Source organism: Microcaecilia unicolor, chromosome 7 (assembly GCF_901765095.1).
Source record: "Microcaecilia unicolor chromosome 7, aMicUni1.1, whole genome shotgun sequence".
In the NCBI taxonomy this organism is placed as follows: domain Eukaryota; kingdom Metazoa; phylum Chordata; class Amphibia; order Gymnophiona; family Siphonopidae; genus Microcaecilia; species Microcaecilia unicolor.
This window is the reverse complement of record NC_044037.1, coordinates 94,999,154-95,016,985: the sequence shown is the minus strand read 5'-3', so window position 1 is coordinate 95,016,985 and position 17,832 is coordinate 94,999,154. Positions and strand designations below refer to the sequence as shown.

Here is a 17,832-nt window from a genome sequence, read left to right as displayed (position 1 = left end):
TTAATGCAGCAGTTAAGCACCTGACAGTATTCAATAAAGTATGGGCTGCAATAATCAGAATGCCTATGACCTGCCTATGCCCCTGCCATGTGAACACCCCTTTGCAGTTACATGCTAGAACTAGAGAGCTGCACAGGAATGGGGATCACAGGAAGAAGATGCTGCAGGATTCTCACAGGACAGTAGTCAAAATCTCTGGTGATGCCAAAATGAGGTTTGGAATGCACTGAATGAAGCAATTGGTGCGCTACAATGAGGCTCAGAACATATTGAGATAGGCAATTGGCCACCAGAATGAGGCTCGGAATACTCATTGTTTGAATAGTGAATACCATCCAAAAACCACAGAAGGCTGTTGGGGTTGGGAGGAAATAGAGGGTTGCAAGCGAGTAAGTAATAGCATTGACTCATGTGGGTTCGAGTGGGGATGGAGGAGATTAATTGCGGGGATTGGTGGGATGGAATAGATCTTATTGGGAAGGATGGGTATGAGTTAGATTCCATTGGGGATGGGCAAGGATGGGTGAAATCTCTGTCCCCATGCAACTCTCCAGCTAGAAAACATATGTGCCAGGATATAGAATAGCACCTAATGCACTAAGGTACCTACCGTTGGTTCACCACCACGGTGGTACTTAATTGCTGTTTGAGTGTTAAAAGTTAAGCAGGGGGGATTATGTTTTTACAAGGTCACACAATTATATAAAAGTCCTTTTTAACATGAAAAACAGGTTTTTGACATGGAAAAGGTTTTATAAAATTACCTCTTATTACATGACTAGTAAAAAAGGCCCGTTTCTGACACAAATGAAATGGGCGCTAGCAAGGTTTTCCTCGGAGTGTGTATGTTTGAGAGAGTGTATGTGAGAGTGACTGTGTGTGTGAGAGAGAGTGAATGTGCGAGTGTGTGTGTGTGAGAGAGAGAGAGAGTGAGTCTGGGTGCGAGTGTGTCTGTGAGTGAGAGAGAGAGAGAGAGAGTGTGTGTGTGAAAATGAGAGTGTGTGCAAGTGCATATGTGAGACACAGTGTGAGAGAGAGAGAGTGTGTTTCACACAGATACAGTGTGTGCAAGAGAGAGAATGTGTGTGAGACACAGACTCTCTGTGAGACTGAGTGTATGAGACCAAGAGAGTGTGTGAGTGATTGTGTGACACATAGAGAGTGAATGTGATACAGTGTGAGACATAGAGTGTGTGAGAGACAGTGTGCGATAGTGAGAGAGAGAAAGACTGTGAGAGAGATTGTGTGTGAGAGAGAGAGTGTGTGTGTGTGACAGAGATACCTCCCCCCCCCCTCTCTGGTGTCAGCCCCCCCCCCTCTCTCTCTCTGGTGTCAGGCCCCCCTCTCTCTCTCTGGTGTCAGGCCCCCCTCTCCCTCTGATGTCTGAGTGTTACTGTGCAGGACGCTGAGCTCTGGCTGTGCTTCAAGGAACTGACAAATCCTATTTAAAAGAATGCACCTTCAACATTCTGAAGCCGAGAAACCTCGTGTGGTTGGTCACTTCTGCCTCTGACAAACCCGGAAGTACGTGATGTCAATTCAGGAGATGGATACAGAGAGCAGGAATGCCTCAGCCATGCAGTCAGCTTCAGAATGTTGGAGGTGCGTTTTATTATATAGGATATTATCAGGCTTATTTTCGAAAGAGAAGGGCACCCATCTTCCGACACAAATCGGGAGATGGGTGTCCTTCTCTCAGGGTCACCCAAATTGGCATAATCGAAAGCCGATTTTGGGCGTCCTCAACTGCTTTCCATCACAGGGACGACCAAAGTTCACAGGGGTGTGTTGGCACCGTAGCGAAGGCGGGACTGGGGCATGATTAAGAGATGGGCATCCTCGGCCAATAATGGAAAAAAGAAGGGCATCCCTGACGAGCACTTGGCCAACTTTACTTGGTCCATTTTTTCTTGCAACCAAGCTGTGAAAAGGTGCCCGAACTGACCAGATGACCACCGGAAGGAATCGGGAATGACCTCCCCTTACTCCCCCAGTGGTCACTAACCCCCTTCCACCCTAAAAAAAACTTCAAAAATATTTTTTGCCAGCCTCAAATATCATACCCAGCTCCATGACAGCAGTATGCAGGTCCCTGGAGCAGTTTTAGTGGGTACTGCAGTGCACTTCAGGCAGGCGGACCCAGGCCCATCCCCCCCTACCTGTTATACTTGTGGTGCTAAATGTGAGCCCTCCAAAATCCACCCGAAATCCACTGTATCCACATGTAGGTGCCCCCCTTCACCCCTTAGGGCTATGGTAGTGGTGTACAGTTGTGGGTAGTGGGTTTTGGGGGGCTCAGTACCGAAGGTAAGGAAGCTATGCACCTGGGAGCAATTTCTGAAGTCCACTGCAGTGCCCCCTAGGGTGCCCGGTTGGTGTCCTGGCATGTCAGGTGGACCAGTGCACTACAAATTCTGGCTCCTCCCATGACCAAAGGGCTTGGATTTGGTCATTTTTGAGATGGGCGTCCTCGGTTTCCATTATGGCTGAAAACCGGGGACGACCATCTCTAAGGTCGACCATCTTTACATTTAGGTTGACCATCTCTAAGGTCAACCTAAATGTTGAGATTTGGGCATCCCTGACCGTACTATCAAAATGAAAGATGGACGCCCAGCTTGTTTCGATAATATGGGTTTCCCCGCCCCTTCGTGCCCTTGGGCGCCCTATTCGATTATGCCCCTCCACATGACTGTTAGGGAGGGGTTGTCATTTGCAAAACCATAGAAAACATCAATGATATATCCTGTGCCATTGCAAATCATTACCAAATGAAAATGAGCTGAAGAAACTTGATCTTAATCTGCATTCTGTCAGCATAACATATCTTTGTACAGTGCTTACAGCATACTTTTTTCAAATTGTTATAACTTTGTTCATGTTAAGCATCTTAAGCCTAGAATTTCTTTTGGGGTTTCACAGTGCTGTAGCATGAGTGTAAAAAAAAAAGCAAAACAAAAAAAAAACAAGAATTGAAAAATTAGCGCTAAGTGATATTCTATAAATGGCGCTCAGAGTTGATGCTGGGATTTGCACCCAAGGGCTTACCTCAACTGAAACCTAGTTTGCCAGTTAGCACTAATAATTATTACTGCCTAATTATTGCATGTGCAAATGGGGTGTGTGTCTAAATTTGTGCACACAGTTTTGAGCACCATATATAGAATTAGGCAATATGTGGAAAGAGCATGCACTGTTTCAGAAAGAGTGCAGAATCATTCTCAGTAGTAGAAACACCACACATGCACGAACCATTGCATAAGCGTCAACTTGTGTGCACATGCCTGGGTCCACCTGCCTGAAGTCCACTGCACCCCCTAACAACTGCTCCAGGGACCTGCATACTGCTGCCAGGGAGGTGGGTATGACATTTGAGGGTGAAAATAAAAAGTTGTGAAACATCATTTTTTGTGGTGGGAGGGGGTTAGTGACCACTGGGGGAGTCAGGGGAGGTCATCCCCGATTCCCTCTGGTGGTAATCTGGTCATTTAGGGCACTTTTTGTGGCCTTATTCGTGAAAAAACAGGGTCCAGGAAAAGTGCCCTAAATTCTAGCTACAAACGCATACTTTTTTTCCATTATCGGCGAAAGGCGCCCATCTCTCCTCGGCCGATAACCACGCCCCAGTTCCACCTTCGCCACGCCTCCGACACGCCCCCGTCAACTTTGTACGCTTCCGCGATGGAGTGCAGTTGAAAACGTCCAAAATCGGCTTTCCATTATACCGATTTATTCGTTTTTGTGAGATAAACGTCTATCTCCCGATTTGGGTCGATATCTAGGCGTTTTTCTCTTTCAATTATAAGGTGGATAGTAACATAGTAGATGACGGCAGAAAAAGACCTGCACGGTCCATCCAGTCTGCCCATCAAGACAAACATATGTGTATACCTTACCTTGATTTGTACCTGCCTTATTCAGGGCTCAGACCATACAAGTCTGCCCAGCAGTACTTCCCGCCTCCCAACCACCAGTCCCGCCTCCCATCACTGGCTCTGGCACAGACCGTATAAGTCTGCCCTTCACTATCCTCGCCTCCCAACCACCAACCCCTTTTTCCCCCACCTGCTCCGCCACCCAATTTCGGCTAAGCTTCTGAGGATCCATTCCTTCTGCACAGGATTCCTTTATGCATATCCCACACATGTTTGAATTCCGTTACCGTTTTCATCTCCACCACCTCCCGCAGGAGGGCATTCCAAGCATCCACCACCCTCTCTGTGAAAAAATACTTCCTGACATCTTTCCTGAGGCTGCCCCCCTTCAACCTCATTTCATGTCCTCTCGTTCTACTGCCTTCCCATCTCCAGAAAAGATTTGTTTGCGGATTAATACCTTTCAAATATTTGAACGTCTGTATCATATCACCCCTGTTCCTCCTTTTCTCCAGGGTATACATGTTCAGGTCAGCAAGTCTCTCTTCATACGTCTTGGAACGCAAATCCCGTACCATTCTCGTAGCTTTTCTTTGCACCGCTTCCATTTTTTTAACATCCTTCGCAAGGTACGGCCTCCAAAACTGAACACAATACTCCAGGTGGGACATCACCAACAACTTGTACAGGGGCATCAACACTTCCTTTCTTCTGCTGATCACACCTCTCTCTATACAGCCTAGCAACCTTCTCGCTACGGCCACTGCCTTGTCACACTGTTTTGTTGCCTTCAGATCCTCGGATACTATCACCCCAAGATCCCTCTCCCCCTCAGTACCTATCAGACTCTCCCCACCTAACACATAAGTCTCTCTTGGGTTTCTACTCCCTAAGTGCATCACTTTGCATTTCTTCTCATTGAAGTTTAATTGCCAAACCTTAGACCATTCTTCTAGCTTCCTCAGATCCTTATGTTGCACAGTATTTCTTAAGAGTTTGCACTATTATAGGCAATGGCCAAAATGATCAGAAAAATCACACGAGAAACAACACAAAACAAAAATATTCTGGCTGCCCAACCCTAGTGTTTGATATTCTTCAGTGTTGTCTTGCTATCTAGATATATTGATATACAGACTACGAAAGATTTCAAATAAATAAATAAATAAATAACTATTCTAGGTGTGAGTAGAACTAATAAAAATGAAGAAACATTTTTAAATTATTGCATTTATTCATTTTTGTTTTTAATTTTTTAACTATTGCTTATAACTATTAGCCCTCTCCTCAAATCACTTCATTGGCTCCCTAGCCATTTCCAGTACAGCTCAAACTCTTCTTACTGACTTACAAGTGCATTCACTCTGTAGCTCCTCAGTACCTCTCCACTCATCTCTCTCCACATTTCTCCATGGGAATTCCATTCATCGGGTAAATCTCTCTTATTTGTACTCTTCTCCTCCACTGCCAACTTCAGACTCCATTCCTTTTATCTTGCTGCATCATATGCCTGAAATATACTTCCTGAGTCAGTACATCAAGGTCTGTCTCTCGCCATATTCAAATCTAGGCTAAAAGCCCACCCTTTTGAGGCTGCTTTTTACTTCTAATTCCTATTCATTTGTTCAGTACCCATGTCTGTTTTATCATTTCCACCATAAGTAACTTCATAATTCCTTATTTGTCCTGTTTATCTATCTTGATTAGATTGTAAGCTGTGTTGAGCATGGGCTGTCTCTTATAAGTTTAGTGTACAGTGTTGCATATGTCAGCGCAATAGAAATTATAAGTAGCAGTAGTTTTAAAACATAAAAATATAAGGGTGTTAACTGGTTAAATCATCAGTTAGGAAATTTCTGTGGAACCACCAGTTTTGGCCTGGTAACTTGAAGACCAGTCAAAACTTAACTGATTAAGAAGAGGCAAGACTGGGGGTGGGGAGAGGGTGCTAGTACGTGCAGTGGAAGATGACTACCTAACTCTTCAGCTCCGGTTTGGGAAAAGAATCCTATAGATTGCACTGAGCCTATCTTTACAATACTTTCACCACCTGACTTGACTCATCAGGTCAAACAAATTTACTAAGGCTGACACCAAACAGAACCTGTCTCCCACATCTAAAAAACGGAGACAGGATCCCTCATCTCTGAACAAGATGGCAGCAGATGGAATCTGTCCTATAATTTTATGGAGTTCTCTTCTTGTTATGTGTGATTACTTTTTAAATATTGTAAACCATTTTGACTTGCTCAGCAAAAAGGTATGGTATAGGAAATTTAATAAATGATAAGCGAAATGGTAAACAACTTTGATGAAATAACACTGCATAGCATTATGGATGAACTGTTGTCTCTGAAGGGTATCTTACAGGACAAACAAAATACTCTTACTGATCTGAAGGAAGAAATATCTCAACTTAAATCACAGCTATCTTAATTGCAAGCATGCATAGAGAAGCTGTCTCAACAAAGCAAGCTAACTCCAGTGAAATTTCCTCTGCATCTGAAGACAAAAGAGATATTAACAATAGAGCAGAATAAAATAATATCAGAATCCTAGGGATCAGAGAAGGAGCTGAGGGTTCTGACCTCATTACATTTTTGAAACACTTCCTACTTTTGTTGCTGTACTTAAAATTTGGAGCTCATTTTGCAATTGAGCATGCCCACAGGGTCCCTTCAGGTAAACCTTCCAAACAACTGCCTCGCTCAATGGTACTAAAGATTCTTCGATACCCCCCGGGGCCTCACTATTCTACAAAAAGCAAAAATAAAATCTACAATATATCATGACGACATAAAGATCCTCATCTTTTCAGACCTGAATAAATCAATGGTCCATCATAGGAAACAATTCTTGGCCTCATTTTGATTTATTGAGATATAAGGTTTATGTATTGGGTTGTTAATGTCAGGTACTAAGACTAATTTCTGTTCCTTTAACCCGGGCCTTCCTCTTTAGGCCTTATGAACTAATGTCACGCTGTTCACTACATAAAGACACATTCATATGTTGCTCTTTTACAGTAATGAGCTATGTTCGCATTCTGTAATTTTACATTATATATTCTATTTGTAGCAGGTTTTTGCAATCTGCTTGTATTATTTGTATTTTGTTAAAACAGGGTCATCTGTTTGTTAGCCTCATTCCACCTGTAGTTGATTATGATGTGTTGGCACCACTTACTTCCTGTGCCGATGCTTTTCACATTTAATCATAAGTTCTCTGTGTTTTTGTTTCTACATTTTGTTCTTCTCATTTGCTGTAAAAATGATTTTGTACTAAATTTGCTATGGTTTGTTTACAATCCCAAAGGTTTGGCAAAACTCACTCTTACCTGTCATCTACAACTTATTACATTTCAATGAGATTAATCTCTATTAACATAAAAGGGCTAAATAACTCTAAGAGGAAAAAAAATTACAAGTTTACCTATCTAAACGTAAAGCCAAAATGGTCCTTATCCAGGAGACTCATTTTTCTGATGCTGACTCCAAACGCCTCCCAGATAAAGATTACTTGTTAACAGCATATATTTTAAAAGGCAAATTAATTGAATGTAAATCCAAATCCTGCTTTAAAATTGCTCATTCTGTATGCAGATAAAAGCATGCACGCTGCTCTGTAATGTGTATTTTTAACCAGATTTTCTTGCAGGGGTTCCTGGGAAAGGGATGGCTGTGGGGGGGGGGGGGGGGGGGGGGGAGAGAGAGAAGAAAACAGCATGAGTAGATTTGCATTTTCAAAAATATGTCTGTAATTTTTTGTGGAAAATGTAGTTACACAAAAAAGGATGTGCAAATGTCTCCAACACTTTTTGCTGGGCAGTTTTCAAAATGAAAATATACACTCAATTTCGCTCTGGTGCAAATGGATCAAAATACCAATGAACTTTACAGCATTGAATATCCAGGTTTATGTGGCCTGCTATCCTGTGTCCAGTTAAGTGTGATATTCAGCACTTAACCACGTAAGTGAAACTGGATAAAGATTGGACTGAGTTTATGAATCCGATGTGACTGGCTAACTTAGGTGGTTAAGGGTCCCTTTTACTAATCTATACTACTAAATGGGCTTAGTTCATCTTAATGCTAATCCCATTTGTAGCAAAGCTTTGGCCTTTTTCATTTCTTTCCAGTGGCGTACCAAAGGGGGGCGGTGGGGGCGGTCCGCCTCGGGTGCACGCCGCTGGGGGGGTGCCGCGCACCGGTCAGCTTCCTTCGTTTCCATGCTCCCTCTGCCCTGGAACAGGAAGTAACCTGTTCCGGGGCAGAGGGAGCAAGGAAACGAAGGAAGCTGATCGGCACGCAGCACCCCCCCAGCGGCGTGCACCCAGGGGGGGGTCTTTCACCGGGGGTGGGGGGGTGTCCTTTCGTCGGGGGGGGGGGGTTGCTGCACCCGGGGGGCGGGGCGCATCGGCGATCTGCCCCGGGTGTCAGCCACCCTAGGAACGCCACTGTTTCTTTCATTTCATTTTCTGCCTGTGCTCTAATGTTAGCTTTAGCGAAGGGCCACTGAAAAAAAATTAACATGGGAGCCCTTACTGCTTCCTAGTTAGGAATTACTAAGGGCTCCCACGTTAAGTCAGTGTTAATCAGTTAGTATGCGTTAATGTCAGCATGCCAGCTGAATAGCACTTCTTCACCCATTTTCCACCACAACATACCTCTCCAACAAAACAAATATCACGTGGCTAGCGTATACATATGGCAAAATTAGTGGAAAACGTTTTACTGCACCCTGCGTTAGGCCATTTTTCCGCATGTTAAATGTGCATTACTGCTTAATGCAATTTAGTAAAAGGGCCACTAAGTTATGAATATAGGCACCTAGCGACATACCTACTGACTCCACCCCAGACCTCTCACAAAATAGCAGACTAAGGGCCCTTTTATAAAGGCACACTAGCATTTTTAGAGCACACTAAAAATAAGCATGCGCTAAATGATAGAGATGTCCATATATTCCTTTCATTTATGCATGTGCACTGTATTTATTATTATTAATTTAGATTTTGCTCACACCTTATTCAGTAGTAGCTGAAGGTGGGTTACATTCAGGTATGCTGGGTATTTCTCTGTCCCTGGAGGGTTCACAATCTGACTTTGTACCTGAGGCAATGGTTGGCGCTGATCCCAGATATTCAATGTCGGGCCATGTCTAGTGATCGACATTGAATATTCATTTTTTTGTCCTGCGCTAACTTAACTGGCTAACGTGAATATTCAGCGCTGGCTGATTAAGTTAATAGCAGGGAAAGATAGGACTGCTATTTATGCAGTCCGATTTGCACACTAAACTTAGTTGGTCAGTGCTGAATATTGCCAGTTATCATATAATATAGCCTGTTAAAATTTCAGTGCTGACCGTGAATATTCAGCGGAAATAACTGGTTATCTCATAATGAATATTTGTGATTAGGTACTGAAACACTATTTTCATAGTAGCATAGTAGATGACAGCAGATAAAGTCCATCCAGTCTGCCCGACAAGATAAACTCATTACATACGGTATGTGATACCATATTTAACTAGTCAGCAACCATTTCTGGCCAGCTAAATAGCTTTGAATATTAGTGGGACAGTATGTAAGGTAATTGCATATTTACAGAATCATTTAGGCAGCATTTTGGGGTTTAAACTATTATGTATACACATATATGAATATATGTCTTTATTCTAATCATTTGTATGCATAATCAGCATGTAAATGTTAGTGCCCTCTTAATAGAATGACCACCACAGAGCACACACACAGATTTACATTTTCTTTGGAGTAGGTGTAAATTTGGGTATTGGTGTTCGTGCGTTATTGTGACTGAATATGAGAGTCTATTTAATAAAGGCACATTGGTGTCTACATCGTTTTTATCAAAGAGACTTTAACTAGGCAACTTTTTGGACTTCCTTCATAGATGTCCTGCTATAATGTCAAGCCTTTAGATATATTTGTTTTAATTTTCTGTTTTGCCTTTCTTATTCCAACAGCTATCAGAATGGGAGAAATAGAAAAGATGAATCACACCAAGGTTACAGAATTCATCATTCTGGGATTCTATGAGTTGCCTGAGATGCAGCCCCTCCTTTTCCTTGTGTTTTTGATTATTTATCTGATGTGCTTGTCAGGGAACCTTCTTATTATATTCACAGTGTGCTCTGATTCCCATCTGCATAGCCCCATGTTCTTCTTCCTCAGCAACTTGTCCTTCCTCGAAATCTGTTATGTGACTGTCACAGTGCCTAAATTGTTAGCAGTGCTCATAGCACAGAATAAGACCATCTCTTTCATAAATTGTATGATACAGATGTATATGTTCCTGGTCTGCATAGATGTTGAGTTCTACCTTCTCACCGCTATGGCCTATGATCGCTATGTTGCAATCTGCAATCCCTTGCGTTACACCACCATCATGAATAGGAAAGTCTGCATCATTCTAGTTACTGTTTCATGGACAGTTTCATTTCTAAATCCACTTCCTCATGTTACTTTAATATCACAGTCATATTTCTGTAGCTCCAATGAAATTAATCATTTCTTCTGTGATATGACAGCATTGATGAGTCTGTCTTGTTCAGGGACCTATGTCATTGAAACTATGACTTATATTGAAGGTTCACTTTTAGGTTTTTCCCCACTCATATTAACAATTATATCATATGTGTACATTATATCTGCCATATTAAAAATCCACTCTGCTAAGGGTAGACAAAAGGCCTTTTCTACCTGTTCCTCTCATCTCACAGTCGTTCTATTATTTTATGGAACATCTGCAGGTGTGTACATGAGACCCAAGTCTGTTTACTCTATGGATCTTAACAAACTAATTATTGTAGTGTATATAACTGTAATTCCACTACTCAACCCCTTGATATATAGTTTGAGAAATAAGGAACTGAAAGAAACTTTAGGGAAAACAACCAGGAGAATTATTTTTCTTCCAGAATTAATAAAATGCTTCACACAACATTTGGTTGCAACATTTCAACGTTGATTAAAAGGTATGGGTGGTAATTTCATAGAAGGGTGCCTATATGAAATGTCAAAGAGGATGCTTATTACATATTTATAAGGATAACATAGCAGAGCTGCCAAGGGGTCCCAATTTTTGAAAGGGAGATTATAGTGCATGCCCCTAGCCCCGCCCCATTCTGCCTTGGCTCTACCATTCTTTACATGGCTCCACACCTGGCACTCCTTAATCCCATTGGCCATTTCAGAAAATATTTTATTTAATAGCCTAAAACCTTTTTAATTAGCTTTCACAGGCAAACCCTCCTGCCTCAGATCAGGTCAGGTCAGTATAATGCTGTTATTTTAATCTCTCCTGACCTGAGGAAGGAAGTGCTGGTCTCTGAAGGCTAATCAAAAATGTATTAAAATCATTGAAGTTATCACCTTATTTTCTATTTTATGTTTTATTTGCATTTATTAACCTTTATTAACACAGCTACAACATTACTTTATACTAAATTAAAAATAAAATTATTTTCTGTATCTTTGTTGTCTGGCCATTTACTTTTTCTAGTTGTGTTGGTCACAGTCTCTTGATTCTGCTTTGCTTTGTCTTCTCTTAACTCTCTTGCCAGGATTTCCTGTCCATTTGACATTTTTCTCTCCTTTTTTCTTCAGTTTATTTTTCTGCCTCTCTCTCTGTCCAGATTTAATTCATTCTTACTATTCTTTAAATTTTCCTCTTTTACTTCATCTACCTATGGCTTTTAATTTTTCCTCACTTTTGTTCTCCCCATGCCCCTTCCTCTTTTTCTCCAGTCTTTCAATAATTCTGTCCTCTCCCCCTTTCCATCTAGCATCTCCCCTCTTTCTCTTCCCATCCTTCCAGTGTCTTTCCCTCTTTCTCTCTGCATCCTTCCATCCAGCGTCTCCTCTTTCTCTCATCATCCTTCCACCAATTACCCTCTTCCAATCCTTCCATCCATTGCCTCCATATCCCCTTCCTTCTAGACAGTTCTCTCTGTCTAATATTTCCATTCAGCATTTCCTCTCTCTCTCCCCAACCTTCTAGTGTCTTTCCTTTTTCTCTCCCTACCCTTCCATCCAGCATCTTCCCTCTTTTTGCCCCTTCCTTCCAGCATTTTCCCTCTCTCTCCCTCCTTTATCCAGCATTTCTCCATCTGACCAGCTAGAGTCTCCCCCAGTTTCTCTTCATGCATCTCACCAGCAGCTTCTCTCTCTCTCTCTCTCTCCTGCCGTTTTCCATGTCCCCTCTTTCTCTTCCCATCTTTCCACTCAGTTCTCTCTCTCTGTACCCCTCTTCTATCCAGCATTTTCCCACATTCTGCCTCTCCTTCTAGTATTTTTCCTCTTTCTCTCCCTCTTTTCATCCAGCATTTCTCTTCTTTCTCTCTCTATCTGACAAGCCAGGGACTCCCCTTCTCTCTTTCTGTACACTTCTGCATCCTCACTCTTCTTTCTTTTTCTCCTCTCTGCTCTCTCCATTTATTATCTCCTGCTTCGCCCTGCACACCCTTTCCCTGTTCCCCTACCCTTTCCAGCCAGTACCCTGTGTTTCCCCTCTCCCTCCCAATGTTGCAGCAGCAGTGCCGGCAAAAGAAGAAAAACAAGCGCGGGGCCACAGCAGTCTTCTGCCCCTGCTGATGTCAATTTCCTATTTCGTAGGCAGAGGTCAGGCAGAGCCGACAGCGCGTGTCTGAAGGCTGCTGTGGCCCCATCCTTGTTTTTCTTCTTTTGCTGCGGCTGCAGCTGCTCATGAGAGAAACAGTGGCAGCGGTGGCAGTGGATCTCAGCGGGAGACTTTCCCGCTTTGGCGGGAGTGCGGGAGATTATCCACCAAAGCGGGAGACTTGCAAGTATGACATAGGTGCCCATCCAGCTTATAATTGAAAAAGAAAAATGCCTATATTGTGACCCAAATCGGGAGAGAGACGTTTATCTCACAAAAACGAATAAATTGGTATAATGGTAAGGCGATTTTGGACGTTTTCAACTGCACTCCATCGCGGAAGCGTACAAAGTTGACGGGGGCGTGTCGGAGGCGTGGCAAAGGTGGAACTGGGGCATGGTTATCGGCCGAGGAGAGATGGCGCCTTTCGCCGATAATGGAAAAAAGTATGCGTTTGTAGCTAGAATTTAGGGCACTTTTCCTGGACCCTGTTTTTTCACGAATAAGGCCCCAAAATGTGCCCTAAATGACCAGATTACCACCCGAGGGAATCGGGGATGACCTCCCCTGACTCCCCCAGTGGTCACTAACCCCCTCCCACCACAAAAAATGATGTTTCACAGCTTTTTATTTTCACCCTCAAATGTCATACCCACCTCCCTGGCAGCAGAATGCAGGTCCCTGGAGCAGATGTTAGGGGGTGCAGTGGACTTCAGGCAGGTGGACCCAGGCCCATCCCCCCCTACCTGTTACAATTGTGCTGCTTAATGCTTAGTCGTCCAACCCCCCCAAACCCACTTTACCCACATGTAGGTGCCCCCCTTCACCCCTTAGGGCTATAGTAATGGTGTAGACTTGTGGGCAGTGGGTTTTGAGGGGGATTTGGGGGGCTCAACACACAAGGGAAGGGTGCTATGCACCTGGGAGCTCTTTTACCTTTTTTTTTGTTTTTGTAAAAGTGCCCCCTAGGGTACCCGGTTGGTGTCCTGGCATGTGAGGGGGACCAGTGCACTACGAATCCTGGCCCCTCCCACGAACAAATGCCTTAGATTTATTTGTTTTTGAGCTGGGCGTTTTCATTTTCCATTATCGCTGAAAAACAAAAACGCCCAGCTCACAAATTGTCGAATAAAACATGGACGTCTATTTGTTTCAAAAATACGGTTCGTTCCGCCCCTTCTTGGAGATAAACGCCCATGGAGATAGACGTTTTCGTTCAATTATGCCCCTCTAAATGTGTTTACAGAGCTGCCAAGTTACTCATTCAAGGAGGGAGAATTTTTGGCTGGTCCTGGATTTCTGACAACCTCATCCTGGTGCATTATGGGATCTGCAGCACTGATTTCAAAGGATAGAATCATGGTCTACAAATACTACACTGATTTAGGATGAAAGTTTAAAACTAGGACTGGCCAAAACGTTTCCCTCCTGGAATGGGTAACTTGGCAGCTCTGCATTTATATCATAGGCTCCTACTTTGACCTCTAGAAATGCAGAAATATTCTTGCACCTGATCCAAAGGAAGTGTAAATGTGTGTGTACTCTGATCTTTTATAAACAATTGAAAAGGTTAAAAAAGAAATCTTCTTTTACTCAGAGGAGGGTAAACTGCAGCCATAGCAGCAGACATAGGGACAGGAAGATCCACAATGTATAAGGCTATGTCCGTGTCCCAGAAAAAGAAAATCAATCAGCCAATAAGAGCCTTGAAAGAAACCAGAGAAAGAGAGAAAAGTTTTTCCAGCCCCCTGTACAACTCTGAGGAAAAAAGATTCTAGAGGGCCTTATAGTGCTACAAGAAGAACTGACAAAAGAAGAAAGGGAAAAAAAGGAGAAGAAAACAAAAACAACAACAACAACACAGCAAAGAAGCATGAAAAAGAGTGAAGTCCACATGTTGATTATGAAAAGCCCAAGGACAAGGGAGGAGTTGAACAGAGGTTTTAAGAAGAACCCCCACCACTGTACATAACACAGAGAGAGAAAATGCTCTCCGTGTTATGTACAGAGAAAGTGCCAATGTTGTACGGTGGGATATAGGACTTATAGCAACGAGTCTTAGAGGCCTGCACAGCATCTGATGCATGTAGGTCATTACCATCCAAATTCCTTACTGCTAGGTCTATGGCTGGCGCTAAGGTCTGAGACTCACAATGGACACGCGGCAATTTTGATTTTGCCACATGTCCATTTTCTGCAAACATTTTTGATAGGTGTGCCCAAAACCCACGCCTACACTACCGCAGGCCACTTTTTACCATGCCTTTGTAAAAGGACCCCTCAATACTTCTATCCACTTACTCACAATCATACAAATCTAAAGCACACACTCTCTCAGCAAAACTCATCTTTGTAAAGTGATTAAAGCATGTTTTTTCCAACTTGTTATACTTTTTTTCATGTTACACATCTGAAGCCTCGAAATTCCTTTGGGGTTTTATCTCATAGGTGCAGGAAACTTCTTAAATGCGTCTGCCTGATCCAAGTCTTTGTTATCAAGAAGAGAATCTTTGCCAGAAAATTAACTAGAAAAAGTGAGTATCCCTTTCTGTGTTTATATTTTTTATAAGAAATACATATAAACCAATATACAGCTATGACCTTATACCCTATGCAGTTTTGGGGGTCTTTTACTAAGCTGTGGTAGCGTTGCTAGCTGTCGGTAGAAATCAGCTGGTGGTAAACGTTGAGACACCCATAGGAACTCTACCATGGCTTAGTAAATGATACCCTGTATTAGCTGAAAATATAGTTTTTGTCCTGTTGAGTCTAAACTGCATGATCATTTCAAACAGAAGTTGCATCCAATAAATATTATATGATGAGATCGATAATCTTAAGAGGAATAATTTCACAAAGCATTTTCTGTGTGGAAAGCATGTTGTATACATAAAAGATGACTCATAAAATTGCATTGGTATACATATGCATACATATGCATAAAAATAGATGCACAGAAACACAGCACCTACTTTCACTCAATATATGGGTAGGCATTCATGACACTGCAGTTTGGGTGGAGTGGGGCAGAGCTGTGATATACACAAACACTTTGTAAAGTAAATACATATATGCATATAACATATGCACATATTTTCAACTGTCTTGGATTGAGTGTAAATTTTTACATGAGCATTTTTATACTTTTGGGGATAATTCTGGTTGCCTATTTTAAAATGGCACAGAGAGGACCATTTTTGACATAATGTCTAGGTATGATTTTGGACGTTTTGCTCAAACATGCAAAATCCAAACAGTAAATATAGCCATTTTCATTTTCAAAAATGGCCACTTGCTTTGTTTTATGTTCTGTGCATTTATCTTTTTGGTCCATTTTCAAAAACAATATGTCCAAGTGAAAAACACACAAAATTAAGCCATTGGGAAATAGGAGGAGCCAGCAATCTCAATAGACTGGCCAAACAGACATCCCAGGAGAGCTATAGGGCATCCTCAGGTGGACTGCTGTGCACATTTTATAAAAACTCCCAGGTACACATCTTGTCTGCTGAGCCCTCCAAAACACACTGCCCCTAACTGTACATCACTATATTAGGCCTTATGGGTGAAGGAGTCACCTATATGTGGGTTCAGTAGGTTTTTGGTGAGTTTTGGAGGGATCACAGGTGACAGGTAGAGTGAAATGTGGGCCTGGGTCCAATTCTCTACAGTGCACTGTACCGACCACTACACTACTCCAGTGACCTGCTCACTGCTGTACCAGAACTGTCTGTATCTGAAGCTATCATAGAGGCTGTTAAGCAGTATTGTTATTCATATCTTGGGGATGGGGGAGTGGGAGGGAGTATGGAGTAGGGATACAGTTTCAAAGTGCTCAAATATGCTTAGACCATAATTTGTTTTACAGGTTCCCTAGGCTGAAGGGCCAAGTAGGGTATTTTATAAAGACACATAAACACCTATGGGATCCTTTTACTAAGCCGTGGTAAAAAGTGGCCCGTGACACTGTAGGCATATGTTTTGGGATTTTTTTTTAATGGGACAGGAAAAGGGTATGTGGTAAAACTGAAATTAGCATGAGTCTGAAACTGTAAATCTGAAACTGGCTTAAGCGCTAAACACAACCCATAGATCTAGTGGTAAGGGCTCATGTGCTACATGTGCGATGACCGGTCGGCGAATTCCAACTGCTGATTACCACCAGAAATGGAACGTGTGAGTAGAAATAAATAAATCATTAGAGCATTATGGGTGCATGTCAAATCTGAAATTACCAGCAGGAGGGCATGGTAGCCTGGAAGTCTCATTTGGGCGTGCACTGCACTCATATAGAGCCTAACGTACCTTTCTAAAATGGCCCCTTGATGTGGTAATCTCTAAATTTATATAGTGATCTTCTACTCGTATAGCATTGGAGAAACTAAAATTATCTGATAGATTTGAGGGACTTAATCCCTCCCGATTAAAAAAATTACCATATGGCATTCCAAATTTCTAAGGCTAAATATTGGTATCAATCTGATCATTGAGCCTGCATTGTGTGGGAAACCGCAGGGTACAAATGTAATAATAATAATAATCATAATTCTAATGTTAATAGATAGGCAATGTTTGAAAGTATACAATTCATCCTGACCCATTGAACTTCCTCCCATCTATGAATACATTTCACTGTTCCAATGAGTTATGCATTCTGAAACTCACCTCACGCACTATCAACAAGGTAATGACTTTCTTAAATTATAAATGGTCAGATAGTGTTGATAATTCCTTATTTCAAAATAAACTTTCCAGTTTCTTGTCAAGAAATATGTCAACCTTTTGGCTTCCAACCTCACCAAGGGGTCCTTTTACAAAGGCACGCTAGTGTTTTTAGCGTGCACTTATGATTAGCGTATGCTAAATGCTAGAGTTGCCAATAGGAATATATGGGTGTTTCTAATGTTTAGCGCATGCTTATTTTTCGTGTGCACTAAAAATACTAGTGCGCCTTTGTAAAGGACCCCCATACTGAATTATTGGCAACAAATCTCTCAGGTAATTCAAAGTCAATATCCCTTGTCCTTTCAAAATATATCCATCTCCTTCAGCTTTTTAATATTTTGTCAAAATCTATTACTAGCTCCTAAATCTGTATCCAAGGTCTACAAGTCCCTATGAACACCATGGACCCAGTTGTGATCTAGCATAATCTTAGACTGGGAAAAGGAATTAAACACTTCTTTATCCTCTACTTAATGGCACTTATTTAGGACTATAACTATACGTCCCTTTATTCAATCTTCATATTTATTATACACAAAGCATACTGGACTCCAGTTAAATTGGCAAAATTGCCACAATACTATCAGATC

General features: G+C 42.1%; 1 protein-coding gene across 1 annotated transcript; it reads left to right on the top strand.

Annotated features, from left to right (window-relative positions):
- Positions 1-9,871: 9,871 nt before the first annotated feature.
- LOC115475026 (olfactory receptor 1009-like) lies at positions 9,872-10,867 on the top strand. The gene has a single exon (XM_030210765.1). The coding sequence runs from the start codon at positions 9,872-9,874 to the stop codon at positions 10,865-10,867; it is 996 nt and encodes a 331-aa protein (XP_030066625.1).
- The last annotated feature ends 6,965 nt before the right edge of the window (positions 10,868-17,832 follow it).